This window comes from Drosophila sulfurigaster, chromosome 3, assembly GCF_023558435.1.
Source record: "Drosophila sulfurigaster albostrigata strain 15112-1811.04 chromosome 3, ASM2355843v2, whole genome shotgun sequence".
In the NCBI taxonomy this organism is placed as follows: domain Eukaryota; kingdom Metazoa; phylum Arthropoda; class Insecta; order Diptera; family Drosophilidae; genus Drosophila; species Drosophila sulfurigaster.
Window position 1 is genome coordinate 7,751,902 of NC_084883.1, and position 23,684 is coordinate 7,775,585.

General features: G+C 38.1%; 2 protein-coding genes across 2 annotated transcripts; one reads left to right on the forward strand and one right to left on the reverse strand.

Annotated features, from left to right (window-relative positions):
• Window positions 1-319: 319 nt before the first annotated feature.
• Window positions 320-963, reverse strand: LOC133846226 (selenoprotein H). Its single transcript, XM_062281047.1, has one exon. It carries the CDS (start codon window positions 867-869, stop codon window positions 462-464), a length of 408 nt encoding a protein of 135 aa, XP_062137031.1. The 5' UTR covers window positions 870-963; the 3' UTR covers window positions 320-461.
• A 1,678-nt stretch (window positions 964-2,641) lies between these two features.
• On the forward strand, window positions 2,642-23,048 carry LOC133846224 (D-beta-hydroxybutyrate dehydrogenase, mitochondrial). Its single transcript, XM_062281044.1, has 8 exons — window positions 2,642-2,812; window positions 2,907-2,986; window positions 5,706-5,951; window positions 21,179-21,385; window positions 21,469-21,622; window positions 21,770-22,026; window positions 22,296-22,397; window positions 22,456-23,048. The coding sequence occupies exons 2-8, from the start codon at window positions 2,963-2,965 to the stop codon at window positions 22,630-22,632; spliced, it is 1,167 nt and encodes a 388-aa protein (XP_062137028.1). The 5' UTR covers window positions 2,642-2,812; window positions 2,907-2,962; the 3' UTR covers window positions 22,633-23,048.
• Window positions 23,049-23,684: the final 636 nt, after the last annotated feature.

Here is a 23,684-nt window from a genome sequence, read left to right on the forward strand (position 1 = left end):
TCAGGTAACAACGGCAAAGTAATACTAGAAAGATAATTCAAAATAAGACCATAGAATACCCTACAAACAAATACATAAGGAACGATATACAAGCAGCACGCCTGATAAACTCTGCGTAGTCTCTTTTACAGCGAATCAGGAAGAAGAACGCGATGCTGACGAGTCTAAAAATGCGGCTGCTAATCAGTTGACTTGTGCGAAGCGTTATAAAGTTTTCAAACAGGTGTGAGCTAATGCGCTGAATGCGAGTGTGCCATATTTGTGTGTGCGTGTGTGTTATGTGTGTTGTGATGTGCGTGTGACAATAAGACACATTAGCTTTGCTTTCTTGCCGCATTGTTATGGAAATATGATGGCTATGAAAATACCAAATAATTCATGCGTTATAATGCCCCTGCCCCATTGTGTGGCTGTCACTGTTCATTTGCCTTTATGACGAACTGTAAACGGTAATGAACCAGTTACATCTCTGCATCCTCATCATCATCGAAGCCCACAGCCTTGTCCGGGTAGAATTTCTTTAGCACACGATGCACATCGGACACCAGCTCCTCGTAGCGGGGAAATTTATCCCGCCTCGGCGGTCCCTTGGCCAAACCGGACCACAGAACGTGCTCCGAGGTGCGAGCATTCTGGGCAACACACACCTCAAAGGCTCCGTCGCGAGGCACTTGCTTGCCATTCTTGTTGCGCACCAGCTGGAACTCGCGCTCCGGTATGCGTTGCTGGAAAAAGGTCAAGCACTCGTCGGCCTTGACCTGGAATATGGGACACTCGGTGCTGTGCTCAATGAAGAAAATGCTGCGGTCCTTCGAAAAGTGTTCATCGTCACCCCAATCGACAATCTTGTGCTTCTTTTTCGGTGGCATTTTACCCTCAAACAACCACTAACTAGAATTTTGTAAAACTTTCGTAGCCTGAATGATGTTCTGTACTTGACATGTATGCTAGTTGGAATTAAAAATACCATCCACAATTAATAATCTCATGTGTTGATTGATGGCTCTATGCCTAGTTTGTTACGTTTTTTATGCTTTTGGCGTTGAATGCAAAACCATAAATCATTTCAAGAATAGCAGCAGAGGAAACGCTTTCCAAAAACACAAATAGCGAAAGAGAAATACGAAAACTACATACAGTTGAACCATTAGCTGAGCTATTTTAAAATGCATCAGAAGCACCGAAAAACAACAAACAACACGCAGTGGCACGTTCATAAAAAGAAAACATTGTTGTTAATTTGGCAACGTTGACAGACAACGCGCACGGACAATAATCAGAGATTTCACAAACAACCAAAGTTCCAGTGTGTCTAAGTATATACAAATTAAATAAATGAGCACATAAACACACTACTACAGTCTATGCTATTCTAAATATTCCTCCAGATAGATATATCGACGCATCTGCCTTCTACAAATATCACTTGTGGAAAGCATTTAATTTATACCAGACCATAAATGAAATGTAACTAAAAATAAATGAGTGGACAGTGATGAAATACTTTTCAAAATAACAGCTGTTCACTTTTAATTACTTTTACATATAATATTTCGAAAAGATTTAACTGAGAAATTCATTGCAAGTAAAACAATTTCGATATTTAAATTTCACAGCAACTCGCTAAATAAATAAACCAAAGATCATTTGAAAATCATACTATTCAACACAAATATACTAAATATTTAAATTTGTAAACATAAACTGAAATTTTTATTTATTTATATTTTAAATATTTGAATCTTTAAACGGAATCAAAAATGTAAATTAAATCATATTTATTTATTAAAATGTATATTTTTTTAGATAAAAATGTGAATTATGAGAATAATGTGAATAAATAAGTGTATTCATTCCTAAAAACTTTAATTTTTCCCAGAATGGATTCTTTATACAATTTGTTGAGCACTACAATACTACAACATTCTTAAAAAACGAAAATACAATTTACAAATGAATAAAAAATGAATACAACAAAAGTTACGGAGCAAACGTTAGGGTCAATAGCTGTCCCATTCGTATATCTCATAAATATTAATGTCTGTATTTGTATTTAATGTTCCCAAGTTTTCAAAACGTTATTCAAATTATTCAAGCACTCAAACAATGCATTCGACAGTGAAAAATAAGGTGGAGCAGGAGGAGGAGTATTTAAGCAAATTGAACTCATAAAGAGTAGCTAAATAAATGTATTGACAGACACAAACATGATTCTGAAAAAACATTTATGCATGCAAAAAATTTGTGGAAATATAGCCAATGCAAAAATAATAATAATAATCATGTTTAAATGCGGCGCCCACAGTTGTGCGGCGAGCACAAATTTAAATAAATAATTTCATACACAGAAAGAGAAAATTATGCGCGAGTATGCGTATTTAAGTATATTTATATACTAAATATTTCTGTATCTGTAAATGTATCTGCATATGTACGCATTTCTCCACATACATATTTGAGATATATTTTTAAAAAATCAAAACGACAAATCTCGCGGCGAGTTCGTACGTTGCACAGCATTTTGAAATACAACAGATGCCGAAGTCGACGTCGACGGCGACAGCGACGCCAACAGCGACGCTGGCAGCGCATGTTTGCCCCCAGCCAGCTGCAAGGCAGCCATCGGCATCGGCCGGCGTCTCCTCGCTTAGTGCCGCGACGTGTTTCAGTGCGCCCAGCCACGAGCCAAACGCGAAACCAACTCGACAACAAATTTTGAAATATTCAAAAAAGAAAATATATTTTTGAAAAGAGAGCGAGAAAGAGTTCTCTGCAATTCGATTCGAATTATATAATAAGCAAAGCAGTGAAAGTGAGTGAAAGCACTGAGAACAAAACATAATAGATTTAGCTAATAATAGTATATGAGTACTAAAAGGGTTTTATCCCCTATTCACCCCCAACAGCCGCATCAGCAGTAGCAGCAGCAGCAGGAGCAGGAGAAAATCCAGCAGCCGGAGTCATGCAGGTCTTCGACAATAATATGGTAAGTTTACCCAAGTTCTTAGCTGATTGTCGCGTTTTTAGCGGTTGGGTTTGTTTACTTTAACCGAAAGCCAAATTTATTGCGGTTTGCATGCAAACAAGCCAAAAGCAGCCGCACATACGCGAACAAATGTGTACCTAGCCACACTTAGCCCAGTTGGTTTAACCCAGAAATGCCAATAGACAAATACGCGAGCCAACAATTCTTTTATTCCTTCTTCCGTCCGATTTGAGGAACAGCAACAGCCACGCCCATGTTGGGCCGTTAACAAACGTCATAAGGAAGTCATGCTGCGGTTCAACGTGCCACAAAATTAATTACAAAAATTCACTTAATGGCTGCCATCCAAGTGGGTCAACAGCTATTAGCCTTAAGAGACAAGTGCAATGAAAGTGCATATACAAATACAACTTAATCATTTTATTTTTAAAATCTCCGCAAATTTAAACATTTTAATTTACGCTATCGACAATTTGTAGAGTCATAAAACGTTTACTAATGGACCTTTTTGTTGAATATTTTTGCATTTAATGGCCAATGGTTTGCCAGAAATTTCGATACAGTTCCATTCCAAGCACTTATGAATACTAGAGATACTTGAAAAGAGACACAACCCACGCGAAAGAAAAGATTCTTTAGAGCATGGCTAAAAATATTTCCATATCTTTGGCTTATTAATAATAATGCGGCCAGGCGACAAACCAAACTGATTTATAGTACGTGCCGAAGTCGAACCGACAACTTTTTTTTATAGAACCCCCTTCCAAAATAAAATCTGAAAAATATTTGGCAGCTGAGCAGACAAATCAAGCATATAAAAAAAAGTTCAAAAAGTTTTGAAATAATTCCAAAATATTTCACTTGGAATTTACATGTTTCACAAGTATTTCAAACACATTGAGCACAGAAAAAAACACAAGTTAGGATTATTGGATCAGATCATAATAATTAGAATTATAAGAAAATTGGTGACAAGGTCAAATCGCAACTAGAAAATAATCTATTACTAACCGATAGTGATGACGACAACGCATTTGGCGCAAATTCAAGTGTGCCAACAAGATTTCGTCGATTTCCTTTCAATTTATTTCGAGCTAGTGTAAAAATAGCTGCACCATTTTACAATTTACCAAAAGAAAGAAGCCAGCAATAGAAATGGTTTATTTTCGTGCGAATAAATCAATTGGCTCTATTTATGCAGATGCCACAATTTGATTATTTCACACTGTCGTTGATTTATGTGGAAGGAGGCAAAAGTTTCTCTGCCTGTGTGTGTTGAGCTTGACTTTACCCTTTTGGCAGTGTTACGTTTGCCAGTTGCACATGAGTGTGCCACATACTGCGAGTACACAATGCAAACTCAAACACGAATGTCATGTGTAATTGCTATACGTCAATGTCAATGCGGTGGCAAGGACATGATAGATGGCAATTGAACGTGTAGTTCGGGTTTTTGTGGTTTTTCTACTGCAATTGCGATCAAATTAAATTCGATTAATCACTAATTGTTAGAGTTTACGCTATCGATGTTTACTTTCATTTCTTAGAAACAAGTATTTCAAAGCAATTACATACAAATGAATGAAATGTGTAAAACTTAAACTTTATTACTTTTTACGCTTCAGCTGCCAATATCAGTAGGAAACTCATATCCTCATAGACAGCTTTACCGATAACATAAATCGCAGTGTTGCATGCGATAACAAAATTGCATGCGACTATGCGTTTACATGGCCGGTAACTTAAGACTAAGAATAACAAGTTATAGTACAATTTTGAGGTATATTTATTACTATTGAACAAAATAATAAAAAATATATCAAATACATATATTCAATTATTTACAATAATTTCAAGAATTAGTCTAGCCAAAAAGTGAATCGGTCCGTTGCATTTCATTTTCCTGCTTAATTGATTACACAATATTGAAAATGAATTAAAAAATTGATTAATTTCAATACATCGCACGTGCATAGACAAAATTGATTAATCATTAATTATAGATTCATTATTGAAAAATTAAAGAGAGATTAACAGATGTCTAACGGTGACGTTAATGGAATACATTTTTGAGTTGAATTTATGGAAGCATTCCAATATTGCCATGCGAAATCAGTCGAACAGCAGAGTTTACGATAATAATTGAAAAAAGAACAAAACAAATAAATATTTGCGACTACATTGATGTGTGTGGGTGTGAGTGTGAGTGTGATTGTGATTGTGTGTGTGCTTGTATGACACTAATCCTAGTATAAACAACACAAACAAATCCCGCGAATCAACCGCAAAACAAGCGGCGACGAATGGGAAAAGAGAATAGCGCAAAAACAAATGCAATAATTTAAATAAAATCACGTTGTTTATTGAGCGCAAGGCAAACAAATGAGCTGAACAATCGTTTTTATAATGTACAGAGAAATACCTCTATTTGCAATTGATTAAACAACACAATTAGCCATAACATGACTCGTCGTGTAGCGACTGCGAGCTGTCATCACAAGACAGCGGAATTCGCTTAAATATTTTGGCAAACTGACGAAATGAATAATTAAATAAGTTGGCACTTGCTATGGACCAGACTCGACTGAAGCTGTCGCTGTACTTTACTCTTGTCCATAATTAATTTTGCTATTGCTAATTACATCTGATTCTATCTACATATATATAAATGGAAATCTTATTTTTTTTTCTATTTTTACATTCTTCATTTGAAATGCAGCGCCGCGCCTCGCGTCGTGCTTCATTGCGACGTGGCTCAATATCGGCCTTGCCACAAAAATCAGCGGAAATTCCATGGGACATCTTCGAGAGACTGTTTATGCCATTTCTGTTCTGCCAGGCAGCGGCCATTGTCAGCTCGCATCTGCTGCACGCGCTGAATATATCCAACATCTCCACATTTGCCGTCTTCGTTTGGTTTGCCCTGTCCACTGTGGGAGCTGTGCTCTTCTATCACTTTGTGAAGGTAAGTTTTGTTATAAGGGTAATGTGGAATACGGAATGCGTTTGTGGTTACCAGTTAGCCGACCTTTTACACTCTCGGAAGCAAACTCTGAAATATGCCACTAGTCCATTTCAGACACTCTAATCCTTTTAACACCGACTGCCGACCGTCGACTGTCGACTGTCGGCGGGCAAACCACATTGGGAGCCCTGAACCAGACTCGGGGCCAGGCCACATGCCAAAACAGGCACAGACAGAAGACAAAAGGGGATTGGGTTTCAGTTTCGGGTGGTGGGACATAGCGTTGTGTCATGTCTACTGAAGCTGGGGCTTCTGCTTCTACTTCTGCAACTGATTGTGTGAGCCTACGAAAATTTGCATGTTACAAGTGCCAAACCGCAAAAATAACAAAGAGCATAGGCAAAAAAGGACAAAACGACTGGCAGAAAATAGTAGGCAAAACAAATCACTCGAACTAAAAATAGCCAAAGCCAAGAACTCGGGACGATAGAACAAAAAGGACAAGAATACAGACGGTTGGGACGACAAATAACCAAAGAACAACATCCTCGGCTTTGCCTTTAACCACCAAGGCATTTGGCTTCAGCGCTTTGACTTTTTCACACACATTCCCAGCCCCAGTTTCAGCACTTTCTTGACATTTCACAACTGACTTCGACATGGAAATGAAAATGAAAACAAATAAATAAGCAGCAGATAAGCTCAGACGTAAGACAACACACTGCCACTCGGAGTAACGTTTCGGTAATGAATACCAATTTTAAAATCTAGGAAACCTCACGAAAGTATAGCGAAATTTATATTCCGCCGCCAGAGAACAGTTTTTCAAATACCATGTTGTATATGGACTTTAAAATATTATACTCAAGTCTCGTTAACTTTAAAATATGAATACAAATAAAAATATTTAGTTGAATGAAAATTCACAAGACAGTTATAGCCTTAGTCTGACGGCAAAAGACCTCTTCAGATTTGTGTTTTACATACACAATATGTATATGCGCATTTCCAAGCCTGCGTTACGTTACATTCATAGGACGAAACATTAAAAAATTAAAACGAATGTTTCCTAAAAATGTTTTGGTATATCTTTGTAGTGACACAGCATCATTATAATAATCAATTAATTTTACAAATATCATCATGTTAAAGTTCATATAGTTAAAGTTAAGTTCAATATGTGAATGGTTAAACTATTAAAAAAATCGCGTCTTTGTTGTCATTAGCGCGTTATGCGTCTTCTCGTTTTCGTCACAAAGTGTTCTCATGTCTATAATCAAAATGTATACTCGCGACTCTAATTATAAATAGGATCCCGTTCTCACATATACTTGCTCCAAATTAAATTACAATGAAATTTATAAAACAATAAGTTTATTAATACTCGTACTATTCGTATATGTCTGTCAACTATACCAAATTCTAATATTCACAGCAGTTTAGTAAAAAAATTAAAATTTACGAATGTTCTATCAATTTTTAGATGGAGTTTCATCTGATAATATAATATAATATAAGCTAATTCTTAATCATCTTTGGATCTCGCGATTGTTCCTAGAATTCGAAATAATAAATCAGTATTAATTTATTATTAGCAGACGCAATGTAACATTTGCCATTATATTATATGTGTGGCACAGTTCATTAGCTGCCAACCGCAATACATTTCATTTGTTTCTTACCCATTTGACTTAACACGTTCACATTTTCATTGGCAGTGAATTCATTTCACTTGTAGTTGCCTGCTTCTTCTTTTATCTTTTTCACATACAATTTGATTTGCTAAAGTTGAATTAACGTTCAAGTTGTGAGCATAAATTGCCACATTGCGTATGCGCAATTTGTTTTCCTTTAACGCACTTTCACACAGTGCGTCTAATAAATATGTGGACACAGACTGAGAGCCAAGCAGACAGACAGATAGACGAGCTCGAGAACTGGAATTCATTTCTTTGTAAATCGGCGTAGATAATGCAAAAGATATTTCTTCATTTGCTGGCCATTTGGCTTGAAATATCAATGGCGCCGAAAGTGGCCACAGAAGGCGTCAGATAATTCAAATTTGCGTGCACTTTAATTAGCTTAACTGCCAGCAGGCTGACGCAAGATATGGCCGGATAAGGACCCAGAGCAACGCTGCTGCTGATGTTGGCCATTTTCTCATTGGCTGCTTGGCACTCTGTCTGGCAATTACAAAAGCTGATGCTGCTGTTGCTGATGCTGATGCTCCTGCTGCTTCTGCTGCTATTGGGCCACTCATTTTATAGTCGGACTCGGGCACGTAGGCAACATTTTGCATTGATAAGACAGCTGGACGTGTTCTGGCATGTGCTGGCATTGTTCTGGCATTGTCCTGGCAATTGCCGGCTGCTCGCTTGCATGCGCGATATGCAACCAGACATTAACGTAATAAGCAGTCCGGCCACCAGGATAATTAAGAGCCAGTCTTGTGCCTGGACTCGCTGCAGCTGCAGCCTGTGAACTCCACCGGCCTTATTCTGTCTCCTGACTCTGACTCTGACTCTCAGAGGCTTTGTTGGCATTGCTTATACGCAGCGTATGACCTCAGCACAAGGACGTTTGTCAATGCGTTTGCCTTTGGCGATGCTTTAAATTCTATAAAAAACAGAAACAGAAATAAATATATGCTTAAACAAATACCACAATCCAATACAGTTAAGTGAGCGGCGACGTTCGAGGAGCTGGCATGGATTCAGAGGTCGTTGTCGGTGTCGTTGTTGGTTTGGTAGCGTCATTCGCTGTTGTCGTAAATCGGCAACAGTTTCAGCTAAAAGAGTAATCAAATGCGTCAAGGCTCGCCACGCATGTGACCTTTGCCATTTTCTATAATTTTAGATGAAAGCCGCACACACAGCACACACGCAGCTAAGCAGCTAAGAAAGCTGTCAAAGATATAGACGCGTTTTCAAATCAGTTACTTCAAAAAGAAATGCGTAACAAAATATGCGATGGAATTTTTTCATATTTTATGCACATATTAAGTTATTTATGTGTAACACACTAACTAATAATACATTGAGAAAATATTTAAATTAATTTCGCACAAAAGTGCTATAAAAAAGAAAAGAAACATATAAATAAATTCTTGAGTATTCTAATTTTTACTAGATATATACAAGATAATTTGATATATTGGCTAAACACACATAATTTAATTTCGAATCAAAGTGATTCTTATTCGAATAAAATGGAAATAAAAGTGTTAAAGTGAATATATGCAAAAATTTGAAAGAGTACTGGATTATTATTTAGCTAAAAATATTTAAAATAATTTGAAATTAATAACAAAAGGTATACATATATTCAAAGAAAATAAGAGATACGCAGAAATTAAAAGTAAATGTAAAAATGCCAAATATTAAAAGTAATAGATATACTTAAAAACAATTCGTGGTATCAAAAAAGAAGATGGAAAGCTACGGTCGAGTGTGCTTGATTAGGATATACCAACTACCGTTGTGAAGAAAAGCAAAACAATGCGGAATTCGTTTAAAAATATTAAAAGTATACCAATCGATGTATTTGGTATATTGGTATAGTACATTTGAAATATACTAAACATTGCAAAATATATAAGGTTGTCAGGCAAAGCAACTAAGACCCGTAGTAAGATTTTTGCTTTTTTGCTCATAAAAATGTATGTCCACTCTAGCTTAAAAATTAGATTGGTTTTCGATTTTTATTGATTTTCGGGAGAGGAAGTGTGCGTTTTGGGCAAGTTTTGATCTGCGAGCAAATATAACTACAAAAGAACAAACATATCTATTTCTCATAGTATCTGAGATCTAGGTGTTCATACAAAATCAGGCGGATGTAGCTATGTATGTATATCGTTTCGGCTGTTGACGCTGATCAAGATGCCGCTTTCTGGCTGTATACATACATTTCCTGTAGGCACAAAGTTATAAAATCATTCTTCCCTAGCAGGTATAAAAACTATTTAACGTAAATATGCCAAATAAAATAAAAATAGATATGCATACTTATGGGTAATTAGAGGTAGCAAGAATAGACACAGCACTTTATACAGCTGTCAATGTTGTTCACTTCGCTTTGCACCCCAACGTCGTCAATTAGCAGCCACTGTACAGAAATGTCTATGCTGAGCAATCCAGCGTCTATTTTTGGCAACAACAACCACTAGCCTAGCATATACATCAGCATATAATCAGTTTAAAGTTCAGCACTGAAAAGGGCAGACGCTCACACTGCCTTAAAGTGAAAATCAGCTTCGCTGTCATTTCAAGCACAACAGAAAATGTCCTTGTCTTTGATTAGTCCGACTAGCCGACAACAACAACAACGAAAGCAGCACCAGCAAAACCATTGGCAAAATAAACAAGGACATTGACAACGACAACTGTTAACCCTTAACGGGAATATATACATATATATAATTTTTTTTTGTTTTGGGTACATTTGGTAAAAGCGTTTCTGGCATGTCTTGCTATTTGTTTTTAGGCGCTACGTTCCTTGATTCCCCAATGCAAAATTGCCATTTTCTTTGCCTTTTTGTCTCCTTGTCAGTCAGTGAGTTGGAGTCGAGTTCTGTCAGTCATTTGATTGTTCTTCGCATCACGTTGTGCATTTCATTTTTATGTCACGCTTGTCAAATTAAATTACACACACACACACTCACGCACACGCACACAAATATAAACATAGTCGCAGTCAGCACGCACTCGCAGATACACCCGAGAGCGCATTTGGGTAACCTGCTGACGCGCCTCAGAGTATGCAACACAAATTGTGTGCAATGAAATGTAAATGCACAGCTAATGAAATGCTCATAAATGCGGCATCTGAGGACGTGGCAACCGACAGAACTCATCCGTGCCAACAGCTGCATAAATCCGTAATTCGCTATCATTCTTTATCCATTCTATTCTATTTGAATGGCAAATAGCAACGGAAACTGCCAACTGCCAACTGGGAAGTGCGAACGCACACGCAACTGTCCAGTTGTGTGGATGCAGCTGCAGCTGCAGTTAGTGTAATAAGCATAATTAAGCGTCGCCCATCAGAGGCAGAGAGAGAGAGTGTGTGTGTGTGTGTGTGTGTGTTCGCAGCTGCAGCAGTGGACTCTGACTCAGTTGCTGAAAATTCCCGGAATTAAACATTACTTATACGCCATGTGTGCGTGCGTTGCTTTGTGTGTTGCTTTGTCAGCTGCCATCGCTGTCGCAGTGTAAATAATTGAATTAATAGCCCCATGTAAGCGCCACTAATGAGCTGTTGCTCAACACGCAGACACACCCTTTGGCCCAACCCATCACTCCGCGTCCTTTGACCAGCCATCTAACTCATTCCTTCAACGCTTTAGATTGTTTGCTTATTTTAGAGAGCAGCACTTTGCTGACGTATTAAAATGTAATTGGCTGCGGCATCTTGAATTCTCTTTGCCGGTCTTAGCTCCCACTTTGAACTTGCCCCTTGCCACTCAAGTTTGAACAGCTGTCATAGACACAGCATAGATACCACCTGCAACTCCGAGGCACACTTACTTCGATGGAGTTTCACTTTGTGCGCTTCGTAACTTACTCCCAGCGGCTTCTGTAATGGCAACCATTCGAGTATATAACGCACATTTCCCGCTAGATTTCTGTTTAATTTGTATGCACAAACTATTCAATTGATGCATTGCGTTGAAGTTTAGTGCGATTGCAACTGGATAGCATTCAGGGTGCAGAGAACAAAGAAGTAGCTCCAAAATGAATAAATAAACCAATGCAGTACAATTCAATTCAATTTAATTAAATCATTTCTGTTTACAGTTTTATATCTAAATTACTTGCATATCATATTGAGTTGATTTCATTTATTAATATGTTGTTTATTTAATGGGAAAACTCTTGAGTAGTAAATTAAATATAAAATGCCGATTCCATCTAAAAATTATAATTTAAATACGTAAGTCTGTACTGAATGCAATCATGTGCAGAGAAAGTTATTTATTTATTTATTTACATGTTAATTATTATACACAATAATATAATAACTAAAAGAAGGGAGTGCTAGCAACTATCCATCGACTAAATTCTTTTAAATAATATTAATAATCTTCGCAAATTACTGCGTAATGGTCAACAAGCTAATTTAAATAATATATTGATATTGTAGTATACATAATAAAACAGAAATTGAAATTCCCCTAATTTCATTCGACCCGTTTCTTATCAAAAACAAGTAAGAAATCTGCAGTCGAGTGTGCTCGACTGTGTTATACCTCCTACCCATATTGAATAAAAGCAAAATAGTGAGGTAATATTCTTAAAATATTCCAAATTAATATACAAAAAAATAAAAACGGGTTTACACAGGCCCGGAGCGGGTTCGGACGGGCCCGGGCCTTATAATTAAGATTCGTACGGGCTTCGTGCGGGCCCGGGCTTTAGAAAAAAGGCCCGGCCCGTAAAAACCCGAAATAGGCCCGTAAAAGCCCGAAGTAGGCCTGAAAACAATTTTGATTTGATCCAATTAGAACCGCCATTTATCGCATTTTAATTGCTTATCGATTCTACTATCGAGTTGGTTATACAATATTTTATTTGTTTGCACACCACTAATTAAAAATTGGCGGCCTATTGTGAAATTACCAAATCTGTGGGCCATGGTTTAAATGAAAAACGCACTAGGCTTAAAAGCAAAAATGTAGAAAACATTTTATTTTTAAATAAAAATATGAATTAATTTGTTTTTCATTAAATACATAACAATATTCAATATAAATACCTTAATAAATATATATATGTATATATAAATTACATGTCTTTTGAATTTCCTTATACATATGTGTAAATAAGTTTCGTGCCGGGCCGGGCCGGGCCGGGCCTTAGTGAAAAAGTTTCGTGTTCGGCCGGGACGGGCCTCTCAAAAAATAGTTTGTTTTCGTGCGGGCCCGGGCCTTAAAATACAGGCCCGCGCCCACCTCTACCACAGAGTACAAAATATACCAGATTGTCAACCATAGAAACAACAAGTCATAAAGCTTTAATTGAGTATGCTCGACTGTGAGATTCCCATTAATAATTTTTAATAAAAGCAATACAGGGATACAAAAAATACTGACATATATCAAAGGCTATAGTTGGTATATCGATATATGACCCGTCACAAATACCGCTTTTGCTATTTACAATTATTTCTTAAATAACTTAAATAATTTTTTATTATGTTCTGTCATATGTTTATTTAATAAATTTTGTTGTATATATTTTGATATCTAAAATATATTTCTCAATATATATTATTTAGAAGAATATCTAAAATATATTTCTCAATATGTATTATTTAGAAGAAAATCGTAGGCTTATCTCGACTAGTCTTCTTATTAATATATTTTCTTAAGCCAGACCAGAAACTGCCATAAACATTTTAATGTTCTTTTCGCACACCGACAATGTTGGTCAGATTTTATCAAGGCACTTTCCTTTAGCTACACTAAACGGAGAGTTTACCTATGTGAATGTTTTTTTGTTGGATTTTTGTGAGAAACGTTCGCATCCTGTAGCAGCTCTGATCACTTTGTCGCATTTACAGCTTCATAAAAACTAAAGCGATGACAAATTTTACGCTGATTTGTGTGTGCTTTCCGGCAAAAAGCAAAGAGCACAAAGCATAAAAGGAGAAAGAAAAAAAGAAAGTTGCAGCCTGCAAATTGCTGGCTCCATTGTCAATTATGTAGACGGTATCCAAACTCTTGCTGTAACCCTCCTCCAGCTTGGCCAGACGTTGACTTTCTACGTCTGCCCTCCGGGACACATGCAACAATGGCGCAACACAACAGCAACAGCAGCAGCTACAGCTGAAGGCTATATAAAACGCGGCCAGTTCATGTTTTCATTCCACAGCGAAATACACACACACACAGACACACACACACATGGTGTACATCATAAAATGTCATTATGTGTGAAGTTGCGTTGCGTTTTTGCCTGTGTTTTTGCCCAGTTGCCTTGTTGTTGTCTCCAGAGCTCTTTTCAGTTACGTTTTTATGGTGTCGCGCGTGGCCTGTTGCTTCACACACACTCACTCATACACACTAACACGCACACACACATCCTCTGGAGAATGAGAAAAGGCAATGGCATTGGCGTGCCCGGCCTGACAATGGTTCAAACGAAGGACATGGCTCATGTGGCCAGAATGCGTTTGCGTTTCTAAGAATTGCACGCCATTCAATCGCCTCGACATCATGGCCAACTGGTTAGCTCGGTTTTGACATACTCGCATATCGCTGATTTCAGACTCGGTTTTATATTTTTCGTTTGATGTGCATTTTAGTTAAATTAAAATGCAATTGCACATGACAAGACCCGCAGCCTCATCTATTCCACTGCTAAAGGTCATAGGTTACAAACAACAAACTGCGCGCATAATTGGCAACAACAGCACAAACAGCAAAAACAGCAGGATGGAAAAGACAAGCTTTCAGCCACTCAACCCAACCGCCAAGCCGCCTACATTGCCATCCAAAGCACTGTTAGCACAACACTGTTGTGCAGTAGTGTTGTGTAAACATCGTGCACTTTGCTGAATAAATTCGTTCGTTCATTTTTGATTAGTGAACTAGATCATTCAATTCGCTCGTATCATTGTTCATAATTGAACTTTGTTCATAGTTCCGGTAATTGTTGGTTTGTTTAATATTAAGTATACATTTAGTATTATAATTTGAACAGTTAAATAATTATTGCCACATCAAATAGATAATAGATAATAGTAACAGACGGTTAACTGAACGACTAATCTATAAAGCAACGTAAATATAAACGTTGGTTTTTGATTTGTGAACTAGATCATTCAATTCGTTCCCATTATTGCTCATTTAATTTCGATCATAGTTCCATTTAGTGCATCGTTCGATTTTTATTATAGTTCTTTCAGAATCTTTACTTAATTTAATAACCGCTTTGTTTTACTTTAAGTATATTGTTATAAAAAATATTGGTATTAATTTTTTTACTTCATATGGAAAAGGCACAACACAAATTTGCAGTATCCATTTTAATCTAACTTCAATGCTGGCAACATAAAACATAGTAAAAGACAACTAGCAGCAAAGGAATGAATAATTAAAAATGGAACATGTGAGCAAGAACCAAATAAAGATCAAAAGTAAACCAATGAACAAAAATGAACTAAAAAACAAAATTAAGCAACAGAACGATATAAAGTGAACTTATTCAGTTAGTTCATTTACACTGTTGTGAAGTGCATTGCATTTGACATTTGCATTCTTAACTCCCCTTTTACTTTGCTTTTCTCTTCATATCTTCTTCCTTACTTGTCTCTTGTTCATCGGAAATAACAACTAAAAGGCTGTCACAAGCGTTCTGTTGATCAACAACAAAAGTCATTGTGTTAATTGGAAATTTGTTTCGGTTTCAAGCATTACACAGTTATAACTTAGTCTAGCGATTCATTTGCCATTAAATTGAACAAACCAAAGTAATAAAATATGCTCAGCTTTACATTATTTATTGATTCTTAACATTCATTTAAATTTAAATTCAATTTACCTCGAGAAAAATATTTCGTTTGATTGCTTTGATTGCTTTTTGCTCTTTTTTAACATGTCAATCTTGTTGCATAATCTGAAAACATTTGGGTAATTATAAATGAAGACGCAATTACTACATTCAATCGAAAATTTATGCTTAGCTTGAGAAAAATCCAACCTCAGCGGATATCGCTCTAAATATTAATTAACACAATTGCCAGGGGGCAACATTTGTAGCCAGGCAACGGTGAAAATTAAACAGAACCTCAACGAAACTATATTCATATTTTAAATATAGATAAAATTAGTTTTCATATGCCAACACGCACATAATTTGTGGAGGCACAAGACGTAAAAACAGAAACACAAAAATTTATATTAATCCTTTGTCGAAATATGAAAGTTGTGTGTGGTATGTAATAGCTGACTGACTGCTTGGCACAAAGTCAAAGCTTTGCGTGTTGTCTGCCGCGCAAAGTCGAGTTAGTTGTGTGGAGTCAAATCGAAAAACAAGCTGCAAATGACTGTCAGGGCTTGCTTAGGCTTCTACAACGCGGAGTTGTACAACGCCTCGTATGCGCAATGCGATAACGAAAAGCGAAAAGCTTTTAATGCTTCAACATTACCTGTGTATGTGAATGGCGTGAAGTTGCCAAAGGATTCGCAACACGCTCTCTCTTCCTTACTCTTCTCTCTGTGTGCGTGCGTTGTTGTTCAACCAAAACACAGAAATGGTTTTTTAACTTTCCAGTTAATTAATTTATTACAGCTTAATACGTTCAATGACTTTTGCCGTTCGCTTCCTTTCCTTTATTTGTCTTGCTCGCTCCTATGTAATATTTTTTTGCTTTCTTTTTGTCACTTTTTTGTGTCATGCGCCAACTTAAATACTTTAACAGCAACTCAAAAAATTCGTATGAATTTTTGTTGTCATTTTTGGTGGCTTTCGTTTTTTTTTTTTGTGTTGGTATGTCTTGTTGGTTTGAGGGATTTTCCTTTTTGGGTTTTCACTTCTATTTTTAGCAACTGATTTAATATGCGTGCATGCGTGTGCGTGTTTCCCTTAAATTTTTTTATTTTATTTCATTTTTGCTGTTGTAGCGTTTGCCTTTTTTAGCGCTTTGTTTCTCTGTCGCATTTTCTTAGCCACATTTCGTCGCCTTGTTGGGACAATTTGTATGCGGTTTGTATGCCATTTTTTCACTTAAACTCTGCCCCACGCATTTCATTTATGTAGATTTATGTTAAAAGAGCATCTCAGGCGGTCAAGCGTGTTTTTATCCGCTGCTTGCGAGGCAACTTCATTCACAGATAGTAAGTGAAGTGCCCTTGGCACAACTGTGTGCTGCCAGCGCTATAAAAACAAGCAAAATGAGTAAAAAGAATAGCAACATTTGCGAGAGCACAACTTATTTTCTATCTTCAACTTGTTTATTTCTCACGAATATAGATATTCCTAGAATTTTAGACGTACAGGGTTTATCTTGACAGTCTTAATATTAAACTTCAATGAGTAAAATTGTTAGCACAAAGCGCAATAAATAGCTACATTGGCGAGAGCGCAATTTATATTCTATCTTCAACTTGTTTATTTCTCACGAATATAGATATTCTTAGAATTTTAGACGTACAGGTTTTATCTTGAGGGTCTTAATATTAAACTTCAAGAAATCCATTAGTTTAATTTAAAGTACAGTCACCGAAATCGGTCTACAGTTAAAACAAAGTTCATGCCACTTACAATAGCAATCATATTTCTATGGGTTAATGGTCCCCTTTTTACTTAATTCATATCATCCGAGCTGGCACCCATTATTTTCATCCCACACACACACTTAGAAAGAAGTGACCGCAGTGCAGCAGACATTGAATGCCCTTTTCGAAAAGATTATTCGCAAATGCAACAGAGTTTGTGAAACAATTTGAATACCCCATTTAAAGAGTAGACTTACGCTCTGCTGAAAGCATAGACATGGGTCAGTTGGCCTAAATGAGGAGAACTTCGGTCTTTGGTCTACGGACTGCGCCCTCGACGGTCATAAATTGTTGCTCACAAATTGAGGCACATGTTATGAAATTCATGATGTGCTCGCCCAGCTCGCTTCTTGTTGTTGTTTACATTTTGCACGCATAATGCTCAGCACACACCCATTCCTATTTCCATTCTCTGTGCCCCTCGTCAGATTATCAGCACCAAGGCTGACAGGATAAACTTACCCCAGTTGAGGGTAAAGCCTTTTAGATGCAATTTGATTTCATTAAATGCTGCTAACTTGTTGCAGTTTGCACATTAAGGAAACATAATGCATTATATGAGAAATATTACGTATACGTTGCGGTGTTTTTGTGCTCTCGTCCATGTAAGCCAAATTAATGAACCTAACGCCCACACTTGGTGAGGTCTACATCGTACATCGAGTGCTGGCAGCCGCATCGCGTGTCTGTTGGGCATTTATCAAATTTGGCTAAAAGTGCGCGTAAAATGCGCCGTTTGCCGCAGTCGCAGTCGCTGCCGAGTTGCAGATAACACCTGCTGCGCTGTGCTGCAGCTGAAAAACTACTCGTAAATCTTATTCTATTTGCAATTAAAATGCAATAACGGATGCATTTAAATGAAAGGCAAGGCAACAACATACGTTCGTCTCTGGGTCTGCCCATTCATTGACTTGCCCGCTTCCGCTTTACCGGGCCGCACTTCCGCTCGCCAATAGTTCCGCACTCCGGCTGTCTAACAACAACTCTGTTAAATGCCCCGCGACGCGAGTTGATTGACATGCACCTGCTGCGACTGCGGCGACTTCTAGGGCGGTTTACTATTTTTGGGTGCATGCAACTTGCGTCTATTTTGGGCGCGTTTATAAAAAGCGCCGACCCAAGCGACGTGCAACCGCAGCTTGCCGTGTTTATAGACACGAAATGACTGCGCCACCACCCTTTCTCTATCTCTATCTCTCTCTTCCTCGCTGTCTCCTTCTTGCTAAGATTCGATTGTATTGCGGTCGCAGGGCGTTGGGCGTTGGGAGGTTATATGACGCGTCGATTCGTTCGCTTTATGCCGTGCACGTAGCCAACTGCACTTTGGAAAAACCTTTTTTGTTGCAGCAATTGCTTTTAGGTTGCTTTGCATGCGCCGCTTTTTTCGACGCTCCTACAAACACTTTTACTTTTGTAGCGGCGGAAAAGGCTGTTAAACTGGCACAAGTGCCGTTTGCTGGCACTTTTGTCGGTGATAGCAAGAGAGGAAGGACACTGAAAGTGCTGATCAGGTGACAATTGAGTGACGAAGGACAAAAAGCAAGTTGAAACTTTAAAACAATATACAATAGTATTAAATGAATGCGAAAGATTATCCATTTTCTTATTGATTTTAATTAAATGTTGGTCTGCAAACTTTGAGACTTTTCGGCATTTCTCATTTGGAAAATTAAATTTTCTTTGATGAGAAACGTGATAGATTTTCTGGCTTGCACATCCTCCGACTTCTTCGCACTGTGAAACTCAATGCATTCGTTGCCTTTCAACTACATTCTATACACACAAACAGTTGCAACAGTTGGTGTTTGCTTAGCCTTCGAGTTGTTTTAATTGACTCTAAATATTTTGTTGCAAGCAGTTTTTGTTCGATTTTAATTGCGCAATTCCTGCTAACGGGAGCTCGCTATGCTTTTTGTTGCACCACAGCAATTTACTTGGGCAAACTTTAAAGTAATTTCAGTAAAACCGCAATAAATTGGGGTGGCAGCGAAGAAAAAAAGAGAAATATTAGGGAGGGAGATGAAGAAGATAAAACAAGGGAATGCTAGAGCATCCTTGCAGCTCACGTAGTAGCAGCAAAAGTTGACCAAAAGTTTATGGCAAAATATAAAGTCGCATAAAAAGCAACAAAAACAACCACAAAGACCAAGAGAATGAGTGCCAACAAAAAACTTGCCGCTGGCTTCGACCAAAACTTACAAAACGGCTGACATTTTGATGGGAATACCAAAAGAGAGTGTGGAGTGTGAACTTTGGAGGTGGGAGAAGTAAGCTCTATACTTTGACTTCTGCTGTGACTCGAGACTCCGTGTGTACTTATTTCTATTTTTATTAATGCCCAAACGCCAACAGATTTGATAAGCCCAAACACTTATTGCCACCAATAAAATGTCGGTCAGTCTTAATGGGTGTCAACAACACACAGCCAATAATAATACACACTTTATTTTTCGCATTTTTTTTTTTAAGAATTTTACGAGCACTTTATAACCGCTTAATAGCTCGAACAATGAGCCAAGCTCTTTTCCTTCCACTTCCACTCCCACTCCCACACTCTCGCATCGAGCTCACAATTGACGCACTACAGACGCACACTTGAGCCTTTACCAATACTACATAGGATGACAAACTATTGCTATATACTCTATTATATAGATATGTACATGTAGATGTTGGCTAATGGCATGATGAATTATGGCACCGCCACTACAGACAAGTTGCCTCCTGGACTGCCTGCCTCATTGTCATGCCTCCAACCGACCAACCGACTGCCTGTCTGTCTGTCCGTTTAGCTGTCCAGCTGTCTTTCTATCTGACTTGACTTGGACAAACTGCGGTTGTCTTTTGTACCAAGCATCCGATAGACACCTACATACAACTACAGGCACACACCCACACCCACACCCGCACACACATACACACAAACATACTCAGACAACGACAGACACCGTGTCAGGCACAATGAGAGTATGTCTAAAGCGGAAGTGTCAGTGCATACGTTCTGCTTCTCTCTTTCCTCCTTTTGTTGCCGTATTTTGTGTGTCTTCGTCCTCGTCTATGTGTGTGTGTGTCTGTTGGTGTGTTGGTGTGGGTATTTGCGCATGTGTTTGCAACACTGTCAGTCGGTCAGAGCTGGAGCTGAGCTGAACTGAGTTGAGTTGAGTTGAGGACAGCTAAGAATATATGGCTCCTTGAAAGCGAAACTTCTTTTGTTAGCAATTCTAAAATTGAAAATCCTTCAAAAAGATAAAACTTCACTTGGCCAAGAAAGTATAATAGAATATCGTCATAATTTTGTTAAAATCTAGGACTCTTTCCGCTTTGTTATAATAAATAATTGCCTTAAAATACATTTTTATTTTTAATGTGAAACTCATTTCATTTGTTTTGTTATAATTGCCTTAAAATAACAAATTCTTTTATAATTGCTAGCATAAATAATAGAGTCATATTTATGTTATTATATTACTCTTCTGAACAATTCTATATTTAAGCAACTTTATTCAGTATCCTAGTGATAATTTTGAATTTATCGATATTGAGTTTTATGTATTAAAACACAATAAAAGCAAAAGACAATTTCTTTGGAATTCAATTAATTTGAAACACATTCTGAAGCTGATTTCAAGGTCGCATCTCCAATTTCAAAATGGTCAAAAACCCATGAAGGCAACTTAAACACAACAAAAGGTTAAATATCTCAAATGACGATAATGAGTAAGGCAGAACAGAAACCGAAATACTAATTACTGAGTCCTCAAACTCTCATCTATAGGCATAGACACAAAACATCACCCTCAGATTGACAATTAATTGGTAATACAATTATTGAAAATTAATTAATGAATGTCTTAAAAAATCTCCGAAAGGGTCATACAACCATATTTATTGCGCTCAAAGTTCAATAACCCATCGCAATTGTCACCCTCTCATTCATTGACCTATGTAGGTATCCGCACCAGGCAAGGGAGTGCTTATCACCGGTTGTGACTCGCCATTGGCCTGGTATCTGGCCAAGAAATTGGATGATTTGGGCTTTACCGTTTATGCTGGCTTCAACACACCCATCGATGACTCGGACGAGGCCAAGATACTCAAGGAGGAGACCTCTGGACGCATGAAGTTGTTGCACGTTGACGTTACCTCCGAAACAAGCGTAAGTCGGCAAAAAGCTCACGAAAGCTTTTATCCACATGCTTTTTAGCGAGGTTTAACACTCAACTTTTGATACGTCGACAGCTTTTGGAAGCTGCACGCTATGTTTCTCAACATTTGCCCCATGGAGCCGAAGGCCTGTGGGCTTTGGTGCACTGCGCTCACTGGATTGCCCTTGGCGAACTGGAGTGGATACCATTTGCTGTGTTGCGCAAAAGCTTGGATCTGAATCTACTTGGTAAGAGATGGCGCCACTGTGCAGTCAATCCGTTACAGTAGACGACGGAGTATAATTTGTGTAATCATTGTGTATCTCTTCAACATGCATAATCCTTGGAAAGAAAATTTCCTAGAAATTCTAAAAATAAGAATTTACTTTTCGTAGGCGCCGCACGTTTGACTCAAATCTTCCTGCCACTTGTGCGTCGTGCCCACGGTCGTGTGGTGTTCCTCACCTCTGGACTGAATCGTGTGCCTTCGCCGGTCCGTGGCATCCAGTGTGCCACTCAAGCGGCTGTGGATTGCTTTGCTGCCTGCCTGCGCCAGGAGATGCGCACACGCGGCGTCGATGTGTCTGTGGTGGCAGCCGGCGAGTTTGCTCCTGGCAACGGTTGGCTCAACGAAACTGAGCTGCGCGACCAGGTGAGCTGACCAAGAGTGTTGCCCAAGCAACATGGTAACTGGCAACATGGCAACTGCTCAGCCATTTTTATGCACCTGGCCATTTCGTGCTTAATGACAAGGACATCGCATGGTGTGCGGCGGCTGCCTTGTCTTGTTCCAGTTTCAGTTTCAGTTTTTACGATAATGTGCCAGTTGGCAGCTTGCTGAAACGAGGCGAGAGGGGGAAGGGGCACTAAAATAGTTGCGAGATGAGTAAGAGGCTCATTAAAACTCTTGTCTATTCGCAGGCCAAGCAAATGTGGAATCAACTATCCTCGGAGCAAAAGAAAACCTACGGCGAGGACTACTACGAGGCGGCCATGACATCCGTGGAGAAATATTCACGCCAGGTAAGTTGCAAGTCAAGCTATCTAGCGAAGATTAAGCTAACGAGCTCTTCACCCTCAGGCCGCTGATATCCAGCCAACGTTGCGTGTGCTCATCGATGCCGTTACCAGGACTTTCCCCATGGCCCGCTACACCCCCGTCACAGCCACCGAGAAGCTGCAGATTTTCCTCGCTGAACATTTGGCGCCCTCTCTCTACGAATCGCTCTATGGCGAGCAAAAGAAATTTGTCTATTGAGTAATTTCGTTTGCAGCATCCGTTTCGCACTTCTCTGCTCTCTGTGCTCTTTGCCCTTTATCCCCCTGCCCTGCCAACGCGGATGACATTGCCCACAATTGCTTTATTTCCGCTGAAATGTTATTATTTATCTATTTCGCTTCGTTGTTTTCCAAAAGCGCATTTAAAATGAAGCAAAACGTTGTCCGTCATTGAGCATTTAGCGTTTGCCTTTTATCTATGTATCATACAAGTATATGTATTCTATTTCCTCTTCACTTTGTTTTTCTTTCTGCTCACTTTCTGCGGAAAATATTGTGCGTCATTATAATTTTCCTGTTTTTCTTCAGCATATTTTTTTTCTTAGGTTCTAGAGCGAATTGTAATACATATTCATAAAAACGATAAATAAAACAAATGATAACATGAAAACGGAATGTCGGTAATATTTATGTGCTTATTTTCAATTAACATACACAATGTATTATGCTTCCAAAAATATTAAGATTCGACGGATTCCTTTGTCGACTAAAAAGACGACTGGTAATTAACATCAAGGTGTTCACATAATTTACATAGTTGGTAAAAACTGCAGTAGGAAATATAGTTTTATTAGAAACAATGGAATATTGACCTATTTAAAGTTATATTTTACTTACACAAGCAAATATCTTCCATATTTATGTTCCGATTATTAAATGAAAATGCTAAGCTCCATGCTAATCTCTTGATAAATACGGGATAAAGATTTAATTTTCATGAAATTGGTAGAATACATCAAAATTCTAAAATAAACTCGCACAAGAGAGCAATCTGAAGAAACATATATAAAATGTCAGGTGTCCTTTATTATATAGTTTCTGAGATCTGTGTTCAAGCAAACATGGTTATACATCAATAACCATTCAGAAAGTATATACGTTCTGACGTTTAGGCACATTTCGATTTCGAGAAACTTATATACGCGTTTTCACTTTTTGGAGTCGAAGAAACTAAAACATGTTTATACCCGCTACCCATACTATAGAAAATTATTCTGAGCTTATCTTAACAGAAATGTACTTAAGAGGCAC